The sequence below is a fragment of the Oxyura jamaicensis genome, chromosome 1, assembly GCF_011077185.1.
Source record: "Oxyura jamaicensis isolate SHBP4307 breed ruddy duck chromosome 1, BPBGC_Ojam_1.0, whole genome shotgun sequence".
NCBI classification, from domain to species: domain Eukaryota; kingdom Metazoa; phylum Chordata; class Aves; order Anseriformes; family Anatidae; genus Oxyura; species Oxyura jamaicensis.
This window is the reverse complement of record NC_048893.1, coordinates 38,500,542-38,523,615: the sequence shown is the minus strand read 5'-3', so window position 1 is coordinate 38,523,615 and position 23,074 is coordinate 38,500,542. Positions and strand designations below refer to the sequence as shown.

At 38.1% G+C, this 23,074-nt stretch overlaps 1 protein-coding gene across 2 annotated transcripts in view; it reads right to left on the bottom strand.

Annotated features, from left to right (window-relative positions):
* The window catches only part of TRHDE (thyrotropin releasing hormone degrading enzyme), a 213,483-nt gene that overhangs the window by 163,107 nt on the left and 27,302 nt on the right, over positions 1-23,074 (bottom strand). For both annotated transcript variants that reach the window (XM_035336824.1, XM_035336815.1), the window contains exon 3: positions 7,930-8,056. In XM_035336824.1, the coding sequence (XP_035192715.1) occupies positions 7,930-8,056 (127 nt within the window). The remainder of the gene's footprint in view (positions 1-7,929; positions 8,057-23,074) is intronic.

Here is a 23,074-nt window from a genome sequence, read left to right as displayed (position 1 = left end):
GACAAAGATTAAGTTGCTAGTGAAAAAAGTTTTAGTTGCTGGTGAAAGTCTGATGAACTCTTTCAACCCTCAGATCTAACAGATTGTTAACAATCTTCAGCAGCCTCTCATTTAAAAAAAAAAAAAAAAAAGGTGTTCAAAAAGTTGGACATGGTCAAGAGGGTTCCTGTTACAACAACACTATTTTACTGCAGAAATCCCTACTACCCTTCAAAATGTGATATTCATAACTGAACATTATTTCTGGTCAAGAACAGTATAGTTAAGCTAACAAACAGTCACTAGCAGCCCTGGAGAAGACAATCACGGATGACAGCTCTGCTGCAGCAGAGTGAAAAGAGCTATAATGAAAACTTCCTTAGGCATGGCTATCTAAAGCATATTTTGGATTCATGGGTTTTTAGAGATTTAACACTCTCTTACCAAGTGGAAGTTCACACATTTTCCTGGTGATTCCCATAATTTCCATAGAGCTTCTGTGTCTGTCAAAGACCTTATTACACTTTATAACTTCTACACAGAGATTTGTCCCATCTTTCAGCCACCTAAAAGTCAGACATCAAATTTAACTAGCCAGATTAGTTTAATCTCTCCATTGTTAGCAGAGATACCTTCACTGGTACCTCTGCAGGGATGATTCATTTCTCCTAACTATTGATAAAATGCATCTTCTTTTCTGAAGGCATCTACATTTCTGACACGGTAAAGAAATTGGAAGAGATGCTTTTTTTTGACGACTACAATTCAATGCACCCACTTCTACATTGGTGCCAAATGCTCAAATGACTTATTTATTAGAAACTTAGGAAAAATTATGATGAAGCATGAGGCATTCTCATGGCTCAAAAAAAGCCCTGGTCTTTCCATGAAATCTCCAACAATGCCACATTCTGTTGCAATCTCATAATAGCATCACCCTCTCTTATTGATTTTAATTAATCATTTAAAAGCCAACTGATGTCACAAGCTGATTTAGCTGAGTAGCCAATGGGGTTACTGTCAGATTTGGTCACTTTCTTTTTACTATGGGCTAACTGAACAGCATTACTGGCAGTAATGCTGCTAATCTGAGAATTTTCCTTGTTTGAGAGGTTTGGCTTCTATTCATGTTCTAATTAAGAGGGGAAGTCAATACCTACATAACAAAAAGAAAACATGTCACTCCGAAGAGGATTATTTCCACCAGGGTCTATTAATCTCATTCTATATAAAGCTGCTTTATTTCCGTACTTAACTTGTCTTGACTCTTGCAAACAATATCAGACTCAAGCCTGCATCATGCCAAGTCACCAGAGAGAGATCAGCTTCTCCTTAATAAACTTCCAAACCAGTTACTGTGCCCATCATGGTCTTTATTGTACTAATTACTAGAATACATTGGCTTACCATTTAACATATTTTACCACAATACATTAAGACAAAGTCCTATGTGAAGATTTTTTCCTTTTCTTTCTTGACATTATACTATGGAATGATCTCCCACACATTGTTAGCTTCAACTTGGTAACTCGCAGCACCTTTTCATATTTCAAAGCACTATTTCAGTACCTTTTGCTAAGGCTGGAGCACATTTTTTTCCTCTGGAGCCCTGACCATTTACTGTTTTGAAGTGCTCAGAGATTAGAAATGTTTTTGTTTGTTTGTTTTTGTTTGTTTTTTGTTTGTGTGTGTGTGTGTTTTTGTTGTTGTTGTTGTTGTTTGTTTGTTTAAAAAAAAAAAAAAAAGCCTCAAACCAGAAGCTGCAAAGGTCAGGGTAAAAATGACTTAGTTTATTCTGCGTACAAATACACCGTACCAACCAAAATGTGTGCAGAGCCACCAGATGTGTTTCACACAGCTGATCAACAAACATGGTAGGTTTCAGTTCTGCTGCATAAACAAGGGCGTCCTATGGAGAGGAGCCCACACAGGAGCAGGGGATCTGGGGGGAGCTGCTGCCCGTGGAGGACCCGTGCTGGAGCAGTTTGCTCCTGGGGGATGGACCCCGTGGTACAGAGCCATGTGGGAGCAGTGCTTAAAGAGCTGCTGCCTGTGGGCAGTCCCCACAGGTTCAGTTCGGGAAGGACGGAGTCCCGTGGGAGGGACCCCATGCGGAGCAGGGGCAGAGAATGACCTTGAAGGAGCATTAGAGATGAAGCATTAGGGACTGACCACAGCCCCTATTCCCCATTCCCCTGCTCTGCTCAGGGGGAGGAGTTAGAAGAGGGTGGATAGGGAGAAGGAGGTTTTAATTTTTTAGTTTCTTACTGTGCAAGCTTGCTAGTAATACGTAATATATTATATTAACCTCCCTATGTTGAGTCTGTTTTGCCCACAATTATAATTGTTGATTGAGCTCCCTGTCCTTATCTCAACCCATGAGCCATTTTCATCATATTTTCTCCCCCTTTTCCTTTGAGGAAGGGGAGTGAGAGAGTGGTTGTAGTGAAGCTCAGCTGCCCAGCTGAGTAAAACCACCAAACATTCCTTTCCCTCTCTCCTACAGAGGTGTGATGGATTCTCTCTCCGTGGAAGAGACTGGACATCTTTCAAAAAGATTGTGTATCACTCAGATCAAAACTATAGCCATGATGTCGTAAGAATGCTATGAAACTCTACAAGCCCTTAGCATGCTGGAGGTCAGATCAGATCAGCATTTCTGAAATTCTTTCGTCGGCAACCTCTTAATCAAGAGGCAACCAACCAAACAGCTGAAAAACATAGAATTATAGAATTATAGAATATCCCAAGTTAGGAGGGACCCATAAGGATCATCAAGTCCAACTCCTGGCGCCACACAGGTCTACCCAAAATTTTAGACTATGTGGCTAAGTGCACAGTCCAAACACTTCTTAAATTCATTTCATGAAAATAATTTTCAAACACTCTTAAGACAAAACCAGAAAAGTATTACATAGTGCTTTCCATAGATGGAGAAAGTAAAATGAGCTATCTTGGTTCATTAGGGAATCAGGGAAGAAAGCACATGTACATGAGTTTCCTTTAAAAATCAGAACAGTTCCCCTTTGGACCTTTTCTTTATATGGTTAAGCATTTTTTTATATTGCAGGAAACAGTTTAAACTCTTGTATGACACTTTAAAAACTGAACCCTTTTCTTCAAAAATATTCAAAGAGCAAGTGTTAATGGTCCAATCTTGTCTTCCATTGTGCAGCACATTAACTGAATCCCTTGGAAAATCACTTTCTGCACTGAGACTGCACTGAGAACGTTAAAGTGTTTCATGCTGCATAATGAAAACAAGAACTTACCATTTTTGCACAAATTAATACCTTGAATACACCTGAGAAAAAAAAAAAAAAAAATGTGTCAGATGCAACCCCAAAGTTGCTGTGCAGCAATTCTATATAGAGAGAGACTTTCTAAGGTCCAGAAAAAAAAGAATATTTAAGATACATTTTAACACTATAATGTTCACACACTTTATAGTATTCATATATTGAATATTGATTCATCTCTACAGGCCTGAAGACAAAACAGCAAGGGGATTCACTTTCACCCAGCCTTTCTGTAATATATACATAAAAATGGATTCATCAGTTGTTCATCTTTCCACATTTCATGACACTTTCAAAGGGGAAAATAAAAAGCTTTCTGCAAAGCCTAAGGTTGTCCCCAGCCTTAGCAACCCTATTCACAGATCTCCATCACTAAATTGCCTTAGATACTTCTCTTTCCCAGGTCTGCACATTGTGAAAATTTAATGTTACTACTCACACTTAAGTTGAGCTCAGGGAGTAATAAAACTTTCTTTCTGTTACTTAGGCAGCTTCAGTGGGACAGCCTGCTCACATAAGATTTGAACCATTCTCAGGAAGATCTCCCCTCTGCTGATGATGTAAGGAACACATTTAGGGCAACAAGCTAGCTAATTTAGACATCCCAGATGATCATCGGATGACTAAAGTTGAATGATTCCTAGCATGTCTTTGAGTTAGGCACCATGCCTCTAACCCTTGAAAGGCCTATGTTTCTTTACACATCTAACACGTAATTGCTATGCTAATACAGTCTAAATACAGTACTCATAATAAAAGAAAGTGAGTTTTTAAATGAGTTTTCAGAGAAGCAGCAAATGCATCCCAACAATATTGCAATCCTACAGTGCCATTACATGGAAAAAATATCTCAGAAATCAAAAAATCTTCACATGGGTAACTTGTTTATGTAGTACATGCAACGTTTTGTCAGTCCTTCATAACTGGACCTGTATAAAGTTTCTTAGTTCCAGTATATGAAATATTCTGTAAAAGAAATTCTGTAGCCTTTTAGTAGAAACACTTTACTCTTTCTGGAAGACTATGAACATTGGGATTGCTCTGCCTGTTCAGTCAAAAGGACTAGCCAGATCAGTATTCTCCTTTCCAGCAGCAGCCATAAGCAGATGCTAATGTAAGAGAAAGACCAGGGAAGTATGTATAGCACTCTCCTGAGTATTTCCCAGCTTGTTTTCAGACCAGGGGATGTTCTCCAATGGAGCTTCTTTCCAAATACTTGTCTATGCCTCCATTTGGACATCTGGATTGCATCTACAATCTCTTCTGATGAGTTTCACAAATCTACCACCTGCTACAGTAACTGCAATTTTTTAGCGCTGTCTGCACCTGTCTCCTGCCAGCCTCATTGTATGGCCCTTCATTCTTGGCTGGAAGAGACAGGCAGCCCCTCCACCCCATATCATTCACAGCTTAAAGAGTCACAACTGTCCAAGTGTGAAAAGCTCTTGCTTACCTAATCATTCCCCACAGGGAAACTATTCCAATCTCAAAGACCCTTGTAAGAAAAAGCTCTACACATTAAGAAAATGCTTTGTGTATTGCAAACCGGATTAAAATTAAATATGTGACACAAATACAGAAATGTATTTTATATTCACCAGCCATAGAAACACAATTAAAAACCCTACCACATATCTTTTCAGAATTAAGCAAAGCCGGATGCCTTATCCACCTCTCATTTTAAGTAGTGTTTATAATGATATTATAGTCTTGGAGAAATCTGGTTTTTAAAGAACTGACTTATTTTTCAGAAATGAAATTCATATGAGAATTATTAGTTTAAAACTCTACACAAGCACCTTCCAGTTCAGAGTATGATGTGGAAAAAAAGAGCACATATCTACAAGCTAAGTAGAACTTTTAACTGTGGAAATTGGTTATTCAAATGAGAAAAATCCCCAATTCACATTCATTACCATAATTCACATCAATTGGCAAACAAATCTACTGTTCCAGTATATTCAGAAGTCAGCACAGGCCATTTAAGTCCAAAAAACTCTAGTCAATAGGTGGAAAAATGGTTCCCCCACATTCTCCATGGTTCACAATCATAGCAAAGGCTGCCAAGAAGTCAGAGAAGCCCACAACAGGCAACAGCAACTACAAACATCTGACTGCAAATAAGGAAAAGAGAAGGCTCAGGGGTGACCTTATTGCACTCTACAGGTACTTTAAAGGAGGCTGTAGCGAGGTGGTGGTTGGTCTTTTCTCCCATGTGCCTGGTGACAGGACAAGGGGGCATGGGCTAAAGTTGCACCAGAGGAGATTTAGATTGGATATTAGGAAGAACTTCTTTACTGAAAGGGTTGTTAGGCATTGGAATAGGCTGCCCAGGGAAGTGGTTGTGTCACCATCCCTGAAGGCCTTTAAAAGACGTTTAGATGTAGAGCTTAGGGATATGATTTAGTGGAGGACTTGTTAGTGTTAGGTCAGAGGTTGGACTCTGTGATCTTGGAGGTCTCTTCCAACCTAGATGATTCTGTGATTCTGCAAGTAAAGCAAAGAAGCCTGGCCAAAAGACAGCCAAACAGACAAAACTGTCAGGACCAAGTAGTTCCTATACAGCATCCTAGCTGACTTACTACAGTATCAGATGATGACCAATAAGCACCAAGTGTCTGTGGAAAGGGACCTCAATGACACATGAACAAATGAACACAGGTCCCTTTGATACAGCAACACCTCTGAAGCCTAACTGCCCTCAACTATGCCCACTATACACAGAGTTCAAATGGACAACCCTGTAGACAAAAGCCTTAATGAAGTACACAATGCTTTGCAATGATGATAGAAGTGTACCAGGTGACAGTCCCAAGGTTTTTTGCTTCAGGGAGCACAAGCACGTTTTCTGTATCAACACTTTTTCACCAAGCACACTCCCTCACCTTCCAGACTATTGCCCTTAACTTTCCATTTCCCGGTAAAAGATATAATAAATCAGCACTCCTTCAGGTTAAAGGCACTAGGATATGCTTAAACTTGGTGATCTTAGTGTTCTGTTGAACTGGAAACAAAGGTACCTATGTTCATATTCAAAGAAAATTTTCAAAAATACATCACAGAGAGTGTTGAAATTTTACTTATTATATTTACATTTAATAAATTTAACTTTATTATAGTGTAACAAACTTTCCAAACTATTTCCTATAGTATCTCTACAGGATAACTCAAGTTTTCAAGCAGTGCTTCCTATTAACACAATTTTACTATAAACACTTGATGAAAAAAAATACATTTTTACCTGTGACTATTCCTCCTAATCTGGTGCAAGGACATCCAGGCTGCAACATACTCACTTCCAATGAGATATTTTAAAAAGATATGCCACAGCATAATGATAACCCATAAAGTACGTTGAGTTGAAAGGCCGTATGTTGTAATTGTGAAAGATATTCTGAAACAGATACAGCCACTACTGCCTGCTGTTACCTGGCATCCACAGTAAACTACCTGAAGTAATGATTGGAGTCCCACTGTTCTTTTTATTCAGAGGAAAGTTTTTGATTATTTTTGCCTTTTAAATTTTTGGCACCAATAAGTCTGTAACTTCCAGTGTGAGTTACTTCCATACCTGAAGCCAGGTATGAAAGATACACAGAAAATCTGATGCACGTGCCATGTTTAATAGACCCATCTGCATATACCTCCAAGCGAACACTGCCTGTAACCCATCATTTAAAGAGAACAAGAAACAAATAACACAACATTCTAATAAAAAATTTATGCGACACCCTCATCTAGCAACATCAATTACTTTATCTATCTCCTACACCGTTAGTTCTAAGACTAATAATGCTACTCAGCAGGCAAGGGTTTTAATGAAATAGACCCTGAGTTCCTGGGAGGATCACCTGTGGTTCCAACTCTAACACTTCTGATAAAATACAAGCTTTCTTCCCGCTGCTGAGCAATAGGCTTTTCTGGATCTTGATCAAACATGCCCCTAAGGAGGGAGGGTGTAATAATACGGTGTAAAATATTCAAGCATATAGGAGAACAAATGATTGTGGTGAAAGGGAGGAGGAGAGGAAACTATTTCAAAAATAATAGAAACTGACAGCTTCAACATTGAAGTCACTTGAGCAGCAAAACAAGTTCACAGCAGTTCTTTCAGTAAGCAACAGTACAATTAAGCATATGTTAGCCATCATTAATAAACAACATGAACCAGCATAACAAATACTGCCTTGCACTGTTAGAGGCTCCCATTTCTACAAATATTTTCAGTTCTTTTCCCCATCTAAGGCTAAGGCCTCAAGTTATAAATATTACAGAACAAATGTCTCCCAGTGACTTTCTAATGAAAGGGAGGCCAAAATAAACAACAACAACAACAACAACAAAAAAAAAGGATGAAGAAGAAACTAATCAGTAGTTACAGTTGCCGCATTCTCTTCCTAGTGTTCCACTGCCTAACATACCCAAGTGCTGTCTGCTTTCTGCTCCTTTTAGTGCAAGACAGGACAGGGGACAAATTGGCTTCCCTTCCTCTCCAGGGAAAAGAGAAAAACTCCTTACTTATTGATCCTTCCAAATTAACCCAGACATTCCTTACCTTGAAACCTAGTAAATTCCAGTCTTAAATTTTCTTTAAAAAAGCTGACAGTGTCTCAAGCTCCAATTGAACTTCATGTTCTATGGGAAATCTTACCTAATTTTGGCAGGGAATAGGGCACTTTAAAATAATCTTCATAGAATTCAATTAATCTTCTTGTAATATTTAGAGCATAGTCCCCTGATCCTCTTCGGATTGCATCAGGCCTTGCATACAATCGTACCTGTTAAAAAAAAAAAAAAAAAAAAAAAAAAAAAAGCGAAAGACTGATCATTTCAGTGTCTACATATTAAAGTTCTGCTATCTGCAGAGGTGAGCTACTCTAAGGTGGTTGTGTGTGAGGTGGCAGGGTTATTCCCCTACAGCAAGATGTAGCTGCCATCGGCTTGTCAAAACATGCTGTGGCTGAAAAATGGAACTTTGACAATTAAGATTAAAAAGTTGAGAAGTCACAATCTCCTGCTTGTGCTGCCGAATAAAATAACTAACACTGTTTGCATCAAAATAAATATTCAAAGAAAACACTTACATGTGTTTGCTACAGATATGATGGTAGAGTGGATTAGTATAATGGATCTCTGCCTACACTGAATGTAGGCAAGATGCAGTGGCTCTGTAGGAGGAAGTTCATGGTTTGTTAAAGGCACTTTACATCGAACCCTGGAAGTATTAGTAGACTGTGAAGAAAAAAATTGATCATTCTCCTTTCTTTTCTCTGGCAGTGACACAGTTACCCTCAACAAGCTACAAAACACTGCAAAACAACCATTTATAAGCTCATTCTTATACACAAAAAATTAACATTCCCCAAACCTCCATGACTGTTTCAGGCCTCTGTTTTCAGCAAGCAGTAAGTTAAAGCTGTTTATCCAAGTCACAGACTGCTGTGTTTGGTATAGAATTGCTCACACATCTGCCTGCATGAAGCATCAAGCATCAAGTGTGCTGACTAGCTCCTGTCCAGATGAACAAGGTAGCACAAAGCACCACAAGGTTATTCATTATGCCCTGTCCTCGTATTCCTTTGCAATAAGGAAGCATTTATATATATATATATATATGTAGATAAATATATATATAGATGACATACTGCTTGTGACAACTGTTAAGGCATAGAAAGGGGGACCATTTTCCATACTCCCTCTTCACATGCAGCCTGATGGCTGCAGCCAGTGATGGAAGAAGCGTGTGCTTTGTCACTAGTGGCTGTGGCAGAAGGTCTCTCCCTGCCGTACATAATGACCTAATGCTTCCTGTGATAGGATTTAATCCCACCCAGAGTTCTATGGAAAGCACCAGGGCAGAAAACAGAAAATACTGCAAACATGAAGTGGAAATTTCAGTTTGGAAAGGTTTCTATGTGCCCTGTTCTGGACCCTCCCCCCCCCGCTCAAAAAAAAAAAAAGGAAAGAATTATGGGATTTTCAGCTTCAGTGAGAGCATTACCAAATATTGCTTTACTGCTCGTTTCCTGAACCAGTTCAGTTACCTAAGTGGAAACCAGATATCGAACCTCAATGCACTGCACCTGTCAATTCTGTTTTAAACCACTATCTGTTTTTATGGCCATTCAGACACATTACTCTGCTTTGCTACTAACTGTGTCCATCTTTATATTTATACCTTTGTGTCATATTACAGATCCAGCACACAATCAGCCATACACAGTTATGATTGTAAGGCAGAATGGATAACACAGTGTAACTTAATGAGACATGTAATAAAGCAGATTTCTCATAATCACCACCTGAAAGCATATAAAACATTATCTGAACAACTCAAAGTCACTATATCTATTTATTGCTACCTTCCAAAGTTAACAGTGGCATGTATATTAAACATTCCCTATCTGCTAAACTAAGCATAATTTTTTAATAAAATAGAGATTAACCACAAAGTTCCTAATTCAAACTTCTTGAAACCTTTAGTTTATAAAATGATGCTAAGAATCACAATTAAATCTGTGATGAACACTGTCGTGTATCATTAAACCTTTATACACAATTTTGCATAATTGCTTTACTGGCACAGTTGACTGTATCAGCATATTAGAAAAAGAAGAGTCAGCCAACCAGGTATGCAAAAAATCATTCAATATGACAGTGGCCAAATGTGTCCATTATAAGGATTAGGACAACAGAAGGGAAGAAAATAAAAAGTACATACAAGAAAAATCAAGGTTCACTGTGCTGCATTACAATGTGTGTCTTTTGGTAAATGTAGAAAAGGCATTTAAAGGTGTTTAAGATGGCGCTCAGATATTAAAGCTCAAAAAATGCAATGCTACACATTTTCACTTGCTACCTGCCTAATGTTGAATATAGATTATTTTTTTTTCTGTAAAGGGCATCTTTGCCTGCCTAGAACAGCTCCAGACCAACAGGACTGCATTGCTTAACACTCCTAAACTGGAACACAGCTCAGAAGTTATCTGTGCCGTTGCCCAGGTCTTTTAAGCTTTGAGGCAACAGGCATTCCCAAAGCATGCCAGCAACTTCCAGATGACAGGATGGCTCCACACAAAATGCAGTTGATGCTGACACTCTCTTCTACAACAAATCTTTGGCTACTTCACGTGTTAGTTATTCATTTGCCCCAAGCTATGAAAGACCCAAGTTAAGCTTCTCCCACTTTCTTAAGGAATTCAAAATTACATGTCCCAATAAAATACTCTAAATACTTCTTTATAGGCTTTTCTGAACAAAAGTGGTTGTATGCAGGTTTAGTCTTCACCTGTCATATCTAATGATTCCCACTATTGAGAAAAGAATTCAAAATTCTGTCCAGAAAGTGTCTGAAGGGAAATAAAGGAGTGAAAGGTAACCAGGCAGTGGTGCCACTCACTCCAGAAGATAGCCTCCTGAGAGCTGGGTCTGCTTCTGCCTGCCACGCAATATCCACTGAACATAAAACATACGAAGAAACCTTAGACTCCCTCTTGTCCCAGAAATTCCCTCTGGGTGCTGCATGGGACTACCTGTGGCACTGATCACCTGGCTGGCTGTTTCAGGTGATGCTTTCTGAGGTGTCTCCCTCATTCACAATATGAGGAGCTTAGTCCAGAGCTCAATCTGAGGGAGGTACATATAAGCTTGACAACAAAGCACCTAATTTCCATATGCCAATGTCCTTTAATGGGTATAGGCTCATCTTGGCCATCACTGTTTTACCTCCAAGTCCATAAAACACGGAATGTGTTATTTCCTTAGCTTATATACTCAGCATTACACACAAAAAAAGACTGAAGTGTTCAGATACTGCTCTAACAAAGAGCTTCAGCAGGTAAAGCAGAATGAAGATTAAGACACAAGATCTGTGTTTGGCATACTTTTTTTTTTCACTTGTTTACTGCTTTCATTTCAGAAGGCAGATAAGCTGCATTACTTTGTAACTAAATATGTTAGACTGAACAACAGTGCATAATTATTACATGCTTTCCCACAGGCTGTTTGATCATTACACTAGAGAATTTGATTTTACATTAATTTAAATAAGAAAACAAACAGATAATTTTCTGCAGGGTCAGACCTAAATATAAATAAAAGTAGTACGTGTTCTGCTATGCAAGATAAAGAGGATTCTAGCTTATCTGCATAATTCATCACCTACTGCAATGGCACAAGTGTATACGGACCACTCACAAAGAAAGGGCTCACAGTATTGATATTCACTTTGAAATAACATTATTTTCTGATTTCTTCAGCTCTCTTTTGTATTTTTGCTCCCTTAACCAGATCTCACACACATTCTTATACAAGTAAATCAGAATGCCGTATCAGACTTGATATGAAGGGAAAGTCTGGTGTATTTTACAACTTGAGCTTCACCCTGTGAGTAGAGAGAGAAAGGTGCCCTGGAAGGCTTGCAGACAAAGACACTTTCACAGTAAGGGTGCTCATCAAAAGTAAACCAGCTTCAGTAAACCAAACTTCATCTTGAAAGCTTCAGAGGCATCTGTTTATCTCCCTAACCTATAGTAGAAACTTAGATCCTCCCTTTAGAAGACTACTTTCAGCTATGACTTAGATAAAAGTTAGATTATGACACTAAATGTACTCAATTTTGGTTTGTGATCTTGTCTTCCATCAAAATGAGTAGAATTAGCTGTTTATTTGTAGCTATGTACCCACAATGAATGTCTACAGAGCATTTCAAGATCAGTGCTCATGGATCTCTGGGGCTTGGAGCTATATGGGCAATGTTAGGAATAATTCCTTATGCCATTATTAACTGCAAAGCACATATTTAGAAAGCTGCATCTGCAAAGTTAAGGACTTGGAAGTTAAAAAATGTTCATCATCAAGACAACCAACACAAACCATTTCCTCTTGCATACCTGCGTTTGGGTGCAGTCCTTGATTACATAATCAAATGCTGTCTTTTATTGCATGATTTTTGCTTCTTTCAAAAATGGACAGTTATTTGATTTCCCTTTATTACCCTTTTTATACAGTAACCTGAGAGTATGCTACTGCGTTGCAAATATAAGTGAAGCTCTTTTCCACAGGCTTTGCAAGATTAGGAGATATTAATATTTTCATCTAAGAAAATGGAGAACAAAGGAAGACAAATTCTGGGTGCTTATTTTGACACTTATCAGTGTCAAGTATACTTAATATCTTTATTGCACACATTTAAAGCACTGTTCCCATTACATCTTACTGCAGCGGTGAACACTTTACACAGCTTTGAGTCTGGTCACAGGTGTCTTGGTTTGGGTATTAAGAAAATTAGTAACACACGATTAGTAACTAAATGAGACTGTGTCAGTTTATGTAATTCACTCAGCATCTCATAGCAGCTCCAGTGGCAGAGGAAGAGAGGGAGCTTGAAGATAGCACAGCCTTGCCGCCACCTGACAGCCTGCACCAACCTCCTCCCAAGTATCACGATATATGAGGCAGGGGCTGTTGAGACAACAGGCATATTCATTACTCAGTGGTGCTGTCCTGATGTCACATTGTTCCTCATGTGTCTAAATGAGGCCAACATAGGAAAGATCTTGTGTGTGATCATTGTATTAATGATATTTTCATAATACCTATAAATATGTGGACAAACCAAAGTTCACATGGTAAAACAACTCCGTAAATTTTGAGATGTGATTTTTTTCCTTCTTTCCATCTGTTTGCAATCATTAACAGTCAGAGATTCTGTTGAAAGATTATTAAGAATAAAAGTTCACCCCTTCGTAAATCTCTTGAATGGAACCATACTTCCTACCACCAGTCTGAAGAGCTAGATCTGTATCTTCAGCCCTACAGCCCAGACCGTCCTTTCAGCATTTATAATGGGCTGTTGTTTTTATACAGTGCAGCCATGGATGCAGGAGACACGACACACTTTGCCAGAAATCATTTTCACTTTTGTAAACAGCAGAGCAAGAAGTTAGAGTTCCTAAATGAAATTGCTGCACTGCATATTTTCTCATTCCTTTCTAACATGAGCAAAACAGCATTATCTCCCCTTGTTTCCTTTCAAGAAACCCTGAGCTATTTTCAGTAGAACTTTAAATGATGGCAATACAACAACCACAATCAGATACCATCATGGAAAAATCATCCTTGAAGATTAATTAAGAAATATTAGTGACCTAATCCAGGTTCTTAGAATGACTTTGGCAGCATTATCAGCTAAATCATAAAATGTTCCTTAAACTTGTATGGTAAATTCCACATACCTGTCATAAGTGATCAATGGTCTCCTCTGTTTTTAGTCAAAAGTACTTGCTGTAAAAAAACTGCACTTTCAAAACTATTTTGTATATATTGCAACAGCTTCTGTAGTATCTTTTAATATTTCAGCATTTGATACATAAAATATGTCAAAGTAATTTAAAAATATCTGTAATGCCAGGTCACCAAAACAGATAAATGTGATTGCGAAATGAGAGCTGTTTCCCATAGCGAGGGACAGTTGTGATATATGCTAAGAAATATGTAAGAGATTTAGAACAAATCACATCGAACCAAAGCTAGGTTATTAACTACTGTGTAGGAGAAAAATCCTCCTCTCTGATGCAGGTAAAAATTATTCATCAAAAAGAAAGTTAACATTTAAAAAAAGACTTGTTCTTGTCTTATTATTTCATAAAGTTTCAAAAAAAATGTGAATTAGTAACCATATACAAGGTACAATGGGTGAATTCTGACAAGTACAAACTGTAAATAGCGATGAATATCCTTACTTCTGGTGAATACGTTCACAAAAAATGTTTCCAATGTACCAAGGACTAGTGATATCAGTTCATAATAAACTAAGGAAGGAGTTTAGAAGTAGAACTGTTCTATTTTGACATTTTAAAAATGCAACTTTTTTTTTTTTTTTGGTTTGTTTTGCATTAAAATTCAAGGATGTGAAGAAATAAAAGGATGAAAAGGATGAAGAATGGTAAGAAAAAAAAACTACAGTCATTGTTTTCCATTCTGTGAAATATTTTGGGTCAAACTGAAGGCTTTCTTCTGTTCTGCTTTGCCTTGCAGGTAGGAGGAATATGGAATACATTCAGTATTCTGGCCACAGGGAAAGAAAAAAAAAAAAAAAAGTCAAAATCTATTACTCTTTATAGACATTTAATTGCAAAGGGACTGTTGTCCAACCTCCTCCCTCTGTAGGAATTCACCAAAGATGAAGGAAGACGGAAAAGAACCTAGGTGCTTTCCCTCTGGCACTAAGGAAAGGCACAAACAACCTTACTAGAAGTGCCCCAAGCCTGCCCATTTGCTTCCCCGGGGAAGAAAGCTCATGGCTCTGCCAGAACCAGGATGTTACAAGCAAAAAGCTTGCAGGTCCGAAGTGTGCCACACACTACAACCCACCTGTTATTTTAGAATTAAATATCCACTTGTACATTTAAAGCCTACTCTTGAAGGCATTCATCTATATGTCACCTTCTTTTTCAGCTTGTGGATTCCCTTTGAAAAACCTTCACTCTTGCAGTGGAATTACCTTCTTAGGAGAGTGACACCTTGTTTGATATCTAGACATATTTTTATTATTTTATTTATTGCATCAGTGAGGAAATTGTGCCATGAGGAAAATAGCTCTCTGCTGCTTGTAAGCAACCTGACAAAGAATTTAGACAGCGATGACCACTGCTTTATCTCTGCCTCAGCATCAGGTATAAATTTGCTGATCACAATAATGCCATATATTAGTTTACTCCAACAGATACCAGATTCAGTTTTCAAGATTTACACACCCTGAATTAATTCTGCAAGTCATATTTTCTTTAAAATTTTATCCATCTTTTCCATAAATTAAAACTATCCCAACTGCCACCACTGCCATCACTGATGCCCTGGGGGAGTTACAGCTCACTGGAAGAGCAATACTGCTCCAAGGGAATAAAAAGCACCTCTGTTAGCAAGGGAAGGCTTGTGAGAACAGATGGCTCAATGGGCTGTAATGACCTAACATGACGCCTGTTGAACTCAAGGGAATGTCTTTTACCTATAGGGGTTTTAAATCAGGCTTCTGGAGGAGACAAGGCATGACCAGCTCAAGCCTTGGGCTAGGGACACTTTCTCCAAGGCAACCTTCACCACCAACAGGTGCCTGGGCTACAGTCTGCATTTTCAGATCACTTTAGTAGTCCTTGTAAGGCAACACACAGGGAGGGGGCATGCTTTAAATGATAATTCTCTGATCATAACTACTGATCGTTCAGATCATGAGAAGGGGGAGCACTAGCTGGATCTTATATCACATGTACCATGAGGAAAATATCTCTTTGCTGCTTTTAAGCATCCTGACATAGCATTTACTCAGAAATGTCCATTGCTTTTATCTCTGGCACAGCATCAGGTACAACAAGGCTAGCTTGTGGGCTGACAAGGGCAGAAGAAGCATCTATAATCCCATCCCTCAGTTTAAACCATCCCCTACCATGGACCTTTCCACATACGCGACTACACAAAAACACTTTCTAAGGTAACCCCAAGCACAGCCTTTGCCCATATCACTCCACATAGGGCTATGAGACTAAAAAAGACCTGAATCTACACCTATTTCTTTTAAGCTGGCACCATTGCAGAATCTTTCTAAGCTTGTGGCTGATGTTCCAAGGATAGCACCTACTTACTTTTCTACTGTGTATACCTTCTCCACAAATTTTCTATCTTTTGTCCGCTTTCCTAGATGTATTGAAGTTTGAATGGTCTGAAAGCAAATGAGAGTGTGGAAATTGAGCCAAGGTCAGATGACAACCTTAAATCATTGTTTTTTTCAGACAAATATGGATTAGGTAAAATGGTATCAACACAGGAAGCCATTTCACAATTAAAGACAGTTTTCCTTCCCACCAACTTCAAGCAGAATTAAAAGTAAATTTGTCAGGTGGTTCAAGCAGCTCAGAGTGCTTTCCTGTTACAAACAGATGTTTCTGCACATCAACTGGTGTCAGCACTACCACCGTGGGAATAAAGTTCGTTCTTTAATCCCTTCCTCAAAGCCAGTGGACTACACATGAAGCACAGCTTCTTGGGAGGCCCCTACAAACCCGCTTCAGTCCTTTGTGTGGCTATACCCAGAGGCTCAGCCCAGCACTGTTACAACTGGGGTCTGACTCACGGTGATTTAAAAATCTCAGTTCAGGAAGAAACTTATGCATACATTAAGTTTTAAGTATGTCTTTAACCTTAAACATGCACTTAGATTTCAGCAGGCCCTAACATTTCAATAGAGCAGCAGCTTACAAATTGTATAAAGGGGAGGAAATAGTCTTATGCTCTTTATTTGAAGATCTGCAATACTTCTGCAGCAAGTGAAAGCTGCAAAGCACATGCAGATCCTCTGTACTTAAAAGACTTAATTACTTTACAAATTGAGATCGCTTTTGTGTTTAATTTGCTCACTGACTGTATTTTAGGTATTGTTTTTATTATTGTCACATAGACAAATGTTCACATTTACAAATTGAATATAGAAGACAGATGGATGCAGAAGTTTTGCCTGGTAACTCAATGGGTCACTTCTGCAAATCTGACATTGCATCTCAAGTGAGTTTTCAGATCTGATAAATTCAAAAGATTTAACATTTTGACATCATTTTCTCTACCCAAGCAAACAAGCTCCAAGCCAAGTTCCACTAAAAAACAGTATGAATTGTTTCACCTGAGTGCATAGCTCCACATATTTTGTGTGTTCAAATACAATAAACATTACATCTGAGCAAGGATATACCAATGAGTGAAGAAAAGAATCAGAGATAGCTGGAGTGAAATATCAAATCGGCTGTAGTGAACATAGTTAAACTCTATAATGGGGAAAAATGACAAAAAACCTGCTTTGTTTCAATTTCCTATTCATTATTCATCATGGACAATACTCAGAAGAGACTATACAGCAATGAAATGTGCTTACTGAATATCAAAGGGACAGCTCATCTTTGTAAGGAGAAGACTTTCCTCCAACTCAGAGCAGTCACACACAGCACTGTTCTGAGCCTTTTTGGATATAGTTATAACCACACACATTTTATTAGCTTTATGCCTTTTTATTTTCTTTTCTTTTTCAAACTTTTTGAGAGTTCAGTAACCTGATACTTACTAAGAAACATTCTTTTGCTGGAGATTGGGAACAATTTTTTTTTTTTAAGTAAATAAACATCACCTTCACATCCTCATTAAAGACAGCTTTAACTGATTTAATAAGCCAGTTAAAATAATAGAAGTCACCATTAAAAGTAAAATTTATATGAAAGAAATAGTCACAGATGGACTTCTACTGGGAAAGAGCTTTCTCTGGAAACTAAATGCAAACACAGAGGTACCTGGATATTTTTGCAGGACAAGGGGAAAGAGGCTTTGAGCACAAATGAACCCAAAGAAGAAAGAAAGAAACGAAGCTTCTGGAGTCCAGCTGACGGAGAGAAAATGAGGAAGATTAAGCAAAGAAATTGTTAAGTATTTTCAGAGTAAAAAGAGTTCTGTGCGTCTTCTTTCCAAATAAGCATGACTGTATGGGAGAAGTATCTAGTTGCCTCATCAATTTCTTATCTGAACAGAACAAATCCAAGTGTTTACTGACTGGTTAAGCCAAAGGTGCTACAATATATTCCCCCAGGAGACAAAACTGTTGTGCAGACTGCTACAATTTCTAACTTGAGGTCATAAAATGCTTTAGAAAGTTAATGAGCTGCACTAGCATATAAATCCAACCAATGCTCAGCCAGCATAAAAATAAAATACTATGTCACTGACCACAGTGACATTAGACTAATTTAGAGCACTCAAAGATCTGTGTTGTATTGTTGAAATGGCTCAGGGACAGAAAGTGAATGTGTTAACAACTAACGTGTAGCAAATGTAATTATAGGTGCCACTGCAGAGCCAGTTAAGCCAACTTAAACTGCCACGATCCCACCACTACGGCATCATTCAGTCTCAACTCTTCCCATACACCAGCACTAGGGCTCATTTCCTCACACAGTCAGCTTTCAACCAGGTGAGCAGACTAACTACACCAACCAAACAGGCACTATCCAGGCAGCCAGCTTCCCCACCTGGCCACCCTTGTCCAGTCAGTGAAGAGAAAGCATTTGCAGAGGGAAGAGGGGTCCATGCCAGACTGGATGGAGATAAATTCGAGTCACTTCAGAACAGTCACTTTCCTCCAAGCCAGGAGGAAAAAAATCACAATAGTGGGGAATTCAGCGTCTAAATTGCTGAGATTCACAGTAGTTAAAGCTCCTCCCAGTTCTTTGTAGAAGGTGAAAAATCAGCATAGCTTTAAGAAACAAAGCACAAAGACTTACGTTATTTACCCATCACACATAAAAATTCTGTAACATAACACTGTGGTAAGATGATGGGAGAACAGCTTCTTCTTCCGAGAAAAACCTTCTGCAGTAGACATATCTCAAAGTTTTACACCAGTTTCCATGTCCTTTTGGTTTGACTGGGATGATATTGGCATTTAAAAACTTTCATTCATTGACTATCTTATACTCAAAGAATTTGCTTCACACATCATTCCATCATTCACAAATAATATATATATATATATATTAAAAAAAAAAAAAAAAGAGGTATAGGAGACCACAAGTTTAAAGAAAGTGCTAACAAGTGACCTACAACATTCGACAAGCTATGTGGCAAGACCAGATTTACCTGGCTACTGACTGCTCTGTTAAAAGCACACAGATGTTACCTTAGAGCAATTCCATTTGAAATGACAATCTGCAACTGTTATACCTGCTGATTTATATTTTAGCACTGTCTGGAGGCCATCAACATGATAACAAGGCTCCACAGTGCTAAGCCAGTTACGTAAATAGGAACAAGGGTTGACTGTTACCCTCAGAGCTTTCTGTCTAAAGAGAGACAGGCAAAACACGTGGAAGATGTACTGCTATTGTCTCCATTTTAAAAGTGAAGGATGCAGAATGATAGATTTAACTTCAGTAAGAGAATCTGAAAAATAAATAGACACAAAATTTGAATATCCTCACTGCCCTCAACTGATTAAATGATCTTTTCATCATAAAACATAAAATTACTATTCTTAAAACACTTTTTTCCTATGAAACAGCACCTTTTCCATTAAAATGAATAAATAAATAATTCTATAATAAATAAATAAATAAATAAATCTATTCTCAGGCCCTGTTTTTTTTTTTTTTTTTTTTTTTTAATAAATGGATCTAAAATATATCCCAAGCTGTAGACTGGGATCCCTGAAACTCCTCAACTTTAGAAGAGATTTTGAAAACTGAAGTTCCCTAGGTTCAGTCATGTCCAGGAGTAACCATTCCATGCCTTTAATAACATTTTTTAAGACTATTTAGCTTTAAGGGGAAAGGATATTTTCTTATTCATTTAGAATAAACTAAGAGTTTACAACTAAATGGTCCCATACAAAATAGCCACTAAGTATCACAATGCACTTGTCCAGAGAAGGAAGGAAGGAAGGAAGGAAGGAAGAAAGGAAGGAAGGAAGGAAGGAAGGGAGGGAGGGAGGGAGGGAGGGAGGGAGGGAGAGAGGGAGGGAGGGAGGGAAGGGAACAGAGGTGGATTGTTCATGGCAATAAAGATTATGGCAAAGGCATGTCAGTACTTTCATGCTTTCTATTAATTCAGCAAAACCACAATGTGAAGTCTGGTGGAGATAAGTTCTGCCACAGTCATGATATGTTTGCACTAGCTTCTGATCAGTATTAATGAAAATAATGATAATTTGTGATAAAGGGAACATAGCAAGTATACCACTAAGAAAACACAGTTACTCATTGAATGCCTAAAAATGGCAAAGAAGCAAAAGAAACACAGGGAAGTATATCCTGTGCTTAAAACTTAATGGAAAAACTGTTTGCAAGGTAAACAGATTGCAAGCTAAACAGTATTGTAAGGTGTTGCACCCTTTAACCCTTTAAAACTTGTTGGCGCTGAGGAAAGTCAGTGCATCATCGACAAATCTTTGCACTATGTTGACATAAGCACATAATACTTTTTCAAAAACTGTATCTAACCCTTAGGAGTGAGAAAAAAGATGCACGTGGGAGATTTTGTGCTCTGACTAGTATAAAATACGTAACAAAACAAAAAACAGGTTACATCAATAACAGCAGCAACCATTTTAACAGTGAGAGTTCCTTCAGGCTAGAAACTTGTCAGAGCAGAGACACACCATTTGGCCAGTAAAAACAAAATCCATAAACCATGAAATAAGGAAACAAGAAATCAGATTTTTTCGTATGGATATACACTAAAATCCACTAAATATATATATATATTAAAGACTGTTGAATTTCATAAACAAATATTTCAAATGTGTTTAAAAATCCTCCAAATCCACTAAAAAAAAAAAAAAAAAAAAAAAAAAAAAACTGAACGTGCCAGAAGTATCTAAAGAACTTTACACAACTAGCCTCTGACAAAACCATGGGCAGAACAAGAACTACTTCTGCCAGAGAATATAAATTGTTGGAGTTGGTTACCTATCAATAATGTCTCCAACTCACAGCTAGAAGGATTCCAGACCCCTTCTGGGCATACCAAACTCAGCATAAAACACAGGAATTAGAAAAAAAAAAAAAAAATACAAAGGCAAATTACAATTATAAATAAAGTAAAGCAAAATAGAAGGGCTAAGTCAGTTAGAACATTATTCCTATCTGATGACTCCCATCTGAGAAAGATCAAGGCCACAACCAGGGATCAAAGTGATTAACCACCTAGCCAGCAGCCAGTAGAGACACAGATGAGAAGTGGCAGATCATACACGCACAAAGAATCTGAACTTGCAAATAGAGGATTTTTGCTGCTTAAGAGAGAAGCTGCAAAATCCAAGTACTCCGACATATGCAAACTTAGACAAAGATTATAAAGAAGACTCAGGGGCATGTTGGTTACAGAACACGTAACAAAATATGAATTGTTTATATTAAAATAAAAATATTATAAAATACTTAACTGCAGAGTTATTAATTAATCCTTTCCAATTCCAATCAGGCACTTCCAATATATGAAAAGATCAGGTGTTTATGATTTCAAAAAATCCTTTTTGCGCATTTTGTCATTCAAACTGCATGCCCCATCTTAAAATGTCCACTAGTTAGGACATATTTCCTATTAGGAAGATGCTAGTTAACCAGTGCTGTCCTCTGCACACCTATGGAAAAAGTTGATTACCTATTTGCTAAGACTTTCTGATCAAAAGTGGCATAGCTCAAATGCCACATCTGGTTTCCATCTGGACAGCCAGACAGTCAGCTAACCAGATAAGATATGATTATATTGGTATCACTGTCACACAGGTTACCCAAAATAAAGCAATTTATTGAGCACTGACCTATTTATTCATGCTGACTTGCAGGTTAGTATTAGATTAATAAAGTTTGTTTATAACAGGATAATGTCTAAGGAAAAAAAAAAAAAAAAAATGAAAGCATTAGAATGATTCCTTCCCTGCAAACCTATCTAGAACAAAATGCAACAACAGGGTTCAACAGATTGTGGTAAGATTGAAAGAAGAGAAATATTTCTGAACTAGACTTTTCAAACTTATTTCCTGGAAGCAAGGCAGTCACACAACTGGCAAAACTGAACTTGTACTAAAGCTTTAAATCTTAAAGAGCCAATCAATCAGGCAAACATAAAGCCAAAATTCTGCAGCATTTTTGCCACAATCATTTCTTCAGCTCCTAGCACAATAAACAGACTGCAGAGATATATTCCTTTGCTGACAGTGGAGCAGATCGCCGCTGTTTGAACAGGTCTTCCTTCGCTTTTCTCAGATGATGCAGAAAGCTATTCCCCTGCTTAGCTTCCAGCTGACATTCATGTCAGTGTAACAGCTTCATTAGTCTTTCTTTTTAACACTTTCTTTGAGCCTAAGATAACATTCCCTCTCATGAGAAATACCCTAACTGCACAGCGCCAGGCAAACCTTGAAAATGGCAGGCTTTATTTGCTCTCGTCTTATCCGTACCCACAGAATAAACTGTTTACCACCAGAGGACTTGCACCTGCAGGTATCCATATTAACAAACATTAAAACAAGTTATTACAAGCAATATAAACAGCGTATGGGCAGAATGCAAGTGCATTTCCACACTTCAGTGGGTATTGACATGGACAAATGTAAAATCATTTGGAAGCTTTCATAGGATATAAGCACTGTAAAGGATAAAGTGGGGACTTTATCAGGAAGCTTTCTTAGGTTCAGGGTATTTCACAACAGCCCTCCAGCAGCTTTTTTCTAAGTTTTTGGGGCTTCATAGCTGTTGGCAGTGCAGTGGGTGAGAAGAACAAATGATCTGATCCCACACTGCAGCCTCTGTACTTAAATTATCCACAAAAAGTATCAGTGCAGAGTAGGAGTCTGCCTTTGAAAATTTGACTTCTGTAAGACACAAACTGCAACTAATGCCACGGGGATGGGAGAAGGTTATTAAAAAGGGAATGAGGACTGAAGGTGCCAGGCAGAGAAAGTATAAGCTAATACTCAGTTGAGACCCTTCAGATCTGCCTATGAAGTGAAGAAAACTGCTACCAGAAGCTTCTACGAAAAACATCTGTATAAATATCACTGGCTAATAACTGCTGCCAGTTTTGCCTAAAGCTCTCAAGTATTTTAAAGGCACTAGCAACAAGCTATCTACTATGCTTTTCCCATGAGGGTCTTTCAAAGCCACTGTCTCCTATTAGACAGAACATAGGAAAAAAAAAAAAAAAAAAAGATGAGGGAACATGAAAGAAATCCCAGAGAGCAGCATTGCTACTGGCTTCTGTGCTCACAG